The 6,846-nt window shown below is 37.0% G+C and overlaps 2 protein-coding genes across 2 annotated transcripts in view; both read left to right on the top strand.

Annotated features, from left to right (window-relative positions):
- LOC107668104 (60S ribosomal protein L10a-like) overlaps positions 1–1,833 on the top strand; it is a 3,706-nt gene extending 1,873 nt beyond the window's left edge. The window contains exons 3-6 of the mRNA XM_016459894.1: positions 265–345; positions 762–910; positions 1,022–1,194; positions 1,616–1,833. Of these exons, the coding sequence (XP_016315380.1) occupies positions 265–345; positions 762–910; positions 1,022–1,194; positions 1,616–1,786 (574 nt within the window). The 3' untranslated portion in view covers positions 1,787–1,833. The remainder of the gene's footprint in view (positions 1–264; positions 346–761; positions 911–1,021; positions 1,195–1,615) is intronic.
- A 447-nt stretch (positions 1,834–2,280) lies between these two features.
- On the top strand, positions 2,281–6,720 carry LOC107668016 (uncharacterized). The gene is given in 13 exon segments (XM_074186936.1): positions 2,281–2,316; positions 2,772–2,838; positions 2,925–2,991; positions 3,298–3,325; positions 3,554–3,694; positions 3,788–3,919; positions 4,044–4,191; positions 4,271–4,314; positions 4,453–4,503; positions 4,585–4,691; positions 5,791–5,925; positions 6,112–6,240; positions 6,350–6,720. Coding segments are annotated over 13 exon segments (1,185 nt in total). The 5' UTR covers positions 2,281–2,313; the 3' UTR covers positions 6,483–6,720.
- The last annotated feature ends 126 nt before the right edge of the window (positions 6,721–6,846 follow it).

The following is a 6,846-nucleotide window of genomic DNA, read 5'->3' on the forward strand; positions in this document are numbered from 1 at the left end:
TTATATATTTATTTATTTATTTATTTTATCATTTTTAATTTACCAGTACTTACTGATAATTTCTGGTCAGCACAAACTAGTTATTGTGTTACTTGCTAGTAATTAAATGGCTATTTATTAAATTAATAAATGTTTTACTGCTTGATAAAGATTAAGCCTATGCTTAAATATCAGATGTATTTTTGTTAACTGCACCAAGTGTTTACCCTCATTATGTAACGGCTACTTGTATACAAGGTATTTATTTTGACTCTTATTTTTAAGGTTTCTTGAGTCTGTGGAGCTGCAGATCAGCTTGAAGAACTACGATCCCCAGAAGGACAAGCGTTTCTCAGGCACTGTCAGGTTTGGCCCTTTACTGTATCGCCCAGTCTTCTGTCTGCCTGCCCTTTGCTCTGCCTGAATAAATATCTGGATATCTTGACATGAGGTAGTTATTCTTTGGATTAAATTGCTTGAGCAGGCAGGTTAAAGGCAGGCAGTGTAGAACAGCCTTGGGTAGTCTGTCTGAACCATCCATTCTCTGGCTTGGTGACGCGGGCGGACCCCTACCCTGGGTCTTAAAACATGAGGGGAGGCTATAGGTGACGGCGTTCATGCTGTCATACCCAAGCCGACCATTTTATTATATGCCTGTGCTATCAACACCTGATTCCAGCTGAGGTGGTATGGGTAAGACTCTTCTGTTCTGCCTCAAGTGGGTCAAAAGGGGTCTGATATGCTTCTGTTTGTCAGTCAGTCTTTTCCGTCGCCCCTCACAGGCTGAAGACCACCCCACGTCCCAAGTTCTCCGTGTGCATCCTTGGTGACCAGCAGCATTGTGATGAAGCCAAGTCCGCTGAGCTTCCACACATGGACATCGAGGCTCTTAAAAAGCTCAACAAGAACAAGAAACTGGTCAAGAAGCTGGGTGAGTTTCCTTTTGAGAGAACATTAGCGATAAGACATGTATGCGTTCAGTGCTGTAGTTTGTTCTGGATTGAGTCTACGTATTGATGCATCTTGTTGGTTCTCTTTTTAGCAAAGAAGTACGATGCTTTCCTGGCTTCTGAGTCTCTGATCAAGCAGATTCCTCGTATCCTGGGACCTGGCCTCAACAAGGCAGGAAAGTTCCCCTCTCTGCTCACCCATAACGAGAACCTGGCCACCAAGGTGGATGAAGTGAAATCCACCATCAAATTCCAGATGAAGAAGGTATGTTTTTAATAAAGAGAGTGCTTTGGACATTAAATTGATCAAAAGTGACAGTATAGACATTTATACTGTTAAAAAAGATTTCTATTCTAAAGAAATGCTGAATTTTTTTTATTGATAATGAATTCTGACAATGTATGACTGTTTCCACAAACATGTAAATTAGTAATGGCTGCTGCAAATTCAGCTTTATCATCACAGGAATAAATAAAAAAATTTAAAAAGTAGAAAATGCTTTTTGTTTTACTTTTAGTTGTAGTATTTTAATACAATATCCCAATGTTACTGTCTCTACTGTGTTTTTGTTCAAGTAAATGCAGCGTTGAGCATAAGAGACTTCTTTCAAACACAAAAAAAATCTTATCAACTCCTGTATTTATATTACTTAAAAGTCAATAATGATCATCTCTGTCATGTTCAGGTTCTGTGTCTGGCTGTGGCTGTTGGTCACGTCAGGATGACTGAGGAAGAGCTGGTCTACAACATCCACCTGGCTGTGAACTTCCTGGTGTCTCTGCTGAAGAAGAACTGGCAGAACGTGAGAGCGCTCTACATCAAGAGCACCATGGGAAAGCCACAGCGCCTCTATTAGAGACTATGTTCCTCAATTTTCTACAATAAATGTGGAGTTGATCCAAATCTCACGTTTTTGTGTCTTTCCTAATGTCCTTTCAAATAAATGCTAAATATGCTCGTTTGATCGGTGTAAAAATTGCGCACATTTATTTGAAGTTTCAAATGTTTGCTTCACATTTATACACCACAAGGAAGCTGTATAATGGCATGTAGTTCTTAGAAAAAGCTTGATGTGAAACTGCTTCACATGCATAAGAATTTTATTTTAAATTGGCTACAACATTAAAGACAATTTTTGCAAGATGGCTCACCTTCGTGGAGTTTTGTAGTATGCACACCAAGCTAAATACACTTTGCAGTTGTTTCGTAGCTTTTTTTTCCCCCCTCATTTCTGGTATTGTCAGTCACCAAGTGTCTGTGGCAGCCATGACCCGTCTAAAACTGTCATTAGTCTGCCAGTTTTCTTCACTCTTATCTTTTAATGAGATTAGGAGTCTGTTAGGAGCAGGAAGAGAGGTGGAGAGCAAGAAATCAGCAAATGTAATGGTAAGCAAGCGCAAGTTTTATCTTTCTTTGATTATACTTTGTGGACGTTACACTAAGCAGAAGCGGTAAATCTGAATATCGGAACGACGGTTAATGAGATTGGATTGAATTTAAGTGTTGGAGGGCTTTTGTTCATAGACGACAAGAATATTGGCAGAATTCCTAACTTTGTGTCGAAAGCGTGTTTTAATGTTTAAAACGTTAAATGTTAAACATTTAATATTGCTGGGGAAATAAGGATATACTTCAGTAAGCTTTTACAGTCTGGATTTTTTTTAGACTAATATCTCGGTTCTTAATTATTTTGCAAATTGGAATTATCGAGATGAACGAAATATAAATATTTTCAACATTTTCATTAGCTTTATTTTTTAGGTAAAATAGTAATCTAATCCAATCAGTACTATATATTTATAGTATTATGTACTACAGTATACAATATAACGTCTGATTAGGCTTGTGAAGACCAGCGAGTCCTGACCAACAACCAAACAGAGAACAGCGAGAATGACTCTGAGGAAGGTAATGCCAAAACTATTTACCCACCATGCATTCATGCTATACAGGGTAAATTAAAAAAGTTGAAGTGACTTTTTTCTCTTCTGAAGGGTCTAGACACCAGGACCAAACTGCCTTAGAAGAGCCATCTGTTATGGTGAGGCTGGGTCCAAACAGGTGATATATTCAGATATAAACAAAAGCTAGCTTTTACTACAGCTAGCTTTATATCAGCCATTTATTTAGTTATCCAGAATTTTGATTTGTGGACATGCATTCCTATAATTCAATATTCAAAGCATTTATTGTCATGTGCACAGTGATGAAAACAGGTTTCCCTGTACAATGAAATTCTTTCGTTGCTGTCCACAGTGAATGCCAAGACAAGTGCAAAAACTATGTAAATAAAATAAAAAAAACTATTCTTTTTAATGTCTGTTATTTCACTCCATCTGTATTGTTGGTTATTTCATGCCATCATAGTGTTGACATGACAGAGGAGGAATTGGAGGTCAGTCCTGTTTGATTTAAATAGAGAGATACATAGATACATACATAAATGGACATTGTGAAGTGATGGTTTTGAAGAATATCAGCTCTCTTTAAAGTGTGGCATATCTTTCTAATTCTGTTCCATGTAGATTCTTTTTTTATCTAAATAATTTTTTTATGGTATTTTTTAATTGTATTTTTTATTATTTAATTTAGTTTTTCATTACCTTACAAACCCCCTGCACAGGCTGCTTTCTCTCAGCTGTCTCTGGCCTTTCGCTGTGACCAGTACACGCTGTGTCAGAGGCTGGAGACAGAGGAACACGCTCGAGACAATGCTGAGGACAACCTCAAACTGGAAGTGGAAAGAGGCATGGAAGTGCTTGAGGTATGACGACTACAGTCTGAGAATACCTTTTTTGAATCATTGCTTTTTTGGATTTAGCCTATGCCAATTATAGAATTGTATTTTTGCCACTAGACACTCAAGGGAATGTGTTTAGATATCAAACGTGCCGGGCTTCTCCGGCGTCTTGAGTTGTGTCTTAACATTATCAGGGGCACCATCGGACGAATCTCCAACACAGCAGAGGTTCTTGGGGCTGTGCATCAGGTATCGGTCCATACTAGAATTTACTCTGGTAGCAAAGCCAGAGAACATTACAGTAGGTCCCATTTGATTGGTGGTTCAATCAATGGGCTTTTAATATGTTCAATCCCGTTCTGTGTCTGTGTAGGAGGCCAAAGTGAACCATGCAGTGGAACTGATGGTTGCTCATGTGGAGAACCTGAAGCGCCGTCATGAGAGGAATAGCGTTGAACTGGAGGAGATGAAGGAACAGATGGAGAAAAGCAGCAGAGAGCGACATGTCTGTGAGCAGTGGGGTAGGAAAACACCCATTCAGTTCTTTCACAATGTTAAAGTCCACTAGCATTTTGAAATAATGTATCTGTGTCACTGCAGTGGGAACTGACGCTATTGAAAAGCTTGAAAAAGACTCACAGAAGGTATTGACTCTTGACTCCATTTAGCAAGACGCTCTTATCCAAAGCGACTTACAGTGATAGATATATGAATAATTTATAGTTCAGATGTGTATTATATGATTTGTTAAGAGTATCATCAGTCTCATTCTTTTGTCTCAGTCTCAGTTACGGCGTAGAATCAGTACAAACATCATTGCAAAGCAAATCCAGGTTGGTGCACAATGAGTCTCAACCATTCATCTTAATTTAATTTAAGTGCACTTGTAATTTTCTTTTCTTTTTCATTTGAAGAAGCAAAAAATAAAGGAGTAAGAAGCTATATTATCTTCAGTGACCAATGAGATTTGTGAAATCACAAAGAAACCAGACCACACAGATGACTGCCAAATGAGCAGAGGGTAATTTGGATACATCTGTATATTTATAGTTGCGATGTAACAGAAGTAGTGTCAGATCTTTTCTTCTGTATAGATAGCTTCAGGGATGATGTATTTTTGCAGGCCAAAACCTAGAAACAAGTTAGCATTTTAGCACTTTCGGTTCTATCCTCCTGAAGTCAGTGCTTGAAGTCAATTTTTTCACTGGGTTTTGGGTAAAAGCTTCAAATAAGGTCTGTGGTTAAGACCAGTTAAAGTTATTTTCACGTATTCTATGACCTTAAAGATTTAAAGCTTTTATTTATTTTGAAAAGGTGCTAACTGCTGGTTAAATGGGACTGCAGAGGTTGTCGGGATGTTAAATGCCATCATATCGCACTGGTAAACTCATCTAATCACTAGTCCACTTTCACAGCTTCATTGTGTTTATAATCGCACTCTCGCAAACTATTTTAACGCAAACTTTCAGAGTAAATAAAGACTGAAAGAGTTGTTGACAGCTAAGTAGTTATGTAGTTAATTTATAGCCTACATTTAGCTTTTTACTTCTGCCAGTTGTATTTACTTCAAAATAAATAAAAGTTGTGTTCATTTGTGAATATTATAATGATGAACAGAATGTGTAAGGATCGTAAACTTTTGTTGATTTGAGCTTATTTTCTACAATAATCCAAAAGCCAATGGAAAAATCCCATTGGGTTTTTGTCCAGGGAACCAGTGTGATGCTAACTTCCAGGTTGGCCTGCAAAAATACATCATCACTGTAGTCAGTGATGTACATCTGAGAAAACAGATTATTAAAAAAAGATATATGCTGGAGACTTGATTCAAGTCTTTTTTTTTTTTTAAACCAATGATATACACAGATGAACCATTCGCAATAAAGTCATTTATAAAATATATACAGTGAATTTTTATCAACGTGAAATCAAATTTTAAACTATTGACTGACTTTATACACATTTCTAATGTCCTGTGATTTTTTTCTTGTTTCATACCCTTTTTTTTTTACTTGGGAATACATAACATTTTGGAATAAAATGGGTTGTGAATGTTTTATGCTGACTTACTACAGTGTAAGTGTGATTAATAACTACATCCAAGTCTCACATTTCTTTAGGCAAGTAACGTTAGTACCTCAAGAACTTTTAACCTCACAAACTGCCACAGTGGATGCTCCTGAGGAGACATCCTCTGCCCAAATTCATCCCAACCAGACTCTGAGTCTTGAGCTGGATCCCACATTTGTAAAAAAGTAGGTAACCTTAAACATGGGCAAATTGTTTTTCAAAGTCATGGAGAAAAAGTTTCAGGAATAAAGGAACCTTTAATGTGTCATTACAGGCATAAACAATCCACAAAGTTTGATCTAGTGCTAAGATTTTCTCTGCTACAGTTAAATAGTGGTATATTAACCATTTCATAATTATGAAAATAACAGACACCCAAGTTCACTGCCAGTGTTACCTCATCAAAAGCTGAGGAGGAAGGCTTCGCTGGAGAGCAGTCATGCCTTGCTGAAGGAATCTGAGCGCTACCTCAGAGACTGTGATAGATGTGTCATTAGCTTGTAAGTTACACTTAATATTCATTTGCACGCTGCTTTTTCACATAGTCTTTTATCTATTGAATTATTAATCCATACTGATTATTTGTTTTGTTTGTGACTCCACCTGCAGACGGCACCCTCTTATGCAGTGGATGTATCGTTGCCGCTGGATAGTCCTTGTCATTTACCTCGCTGTTCTTTGCTCAATCATTATATTAGCCATATTAGTGTGGTTGCTGCAAACCCCAGTCTTATGGATGTGAAAATTATAATAAATATGTACAGAAATGAAAATGTGATGAATGTGTTAAAAGCACTGTTGATAGCTTTTAGTTACTATTTGGTAGATGTTTTAACTTTGTTTTAGGGCAAACTGTTTCATGTATAGTTGTAAATGGTCTCAGAATAAAAGTCTTGCACTGGCACTCATGTCAATGTATGCTCTAAATCTGTTTTCTACAATGTCAATGTGAAATATCTGAAAATGTGACAAAATGCGAATAGTGGCAATAGTGAGGATCTGTAATATTGTTTATTAAAGTATATTATAAATAATATAAAATATATTCATAATTAGTTAGTGTACAATCAGGAAGTAAAACATCTGCATTTGGTATTAAAACTCAC

The sequence above is a fragment of the Sinocyclocheilus anshuiensis genome, unplaced genomic scaffold (genome assembly GCF_001515605.1).
Source record: "Sinocyclocheilus anshuiensis isolate Anshui unplaced genomic scaffold, SAMN03320099.WGS_v1.1 scaffold1024, whole genome shotgun sequence".
Taxonomy (NCBI): domain Eukaryota; kingdom Metazoa; phylum Chordata; class Actinopteri; order Cypriniformes; family Cyprinidae; genus Sinocyclocheilus; species Sinocyclocheilus anshuiensis.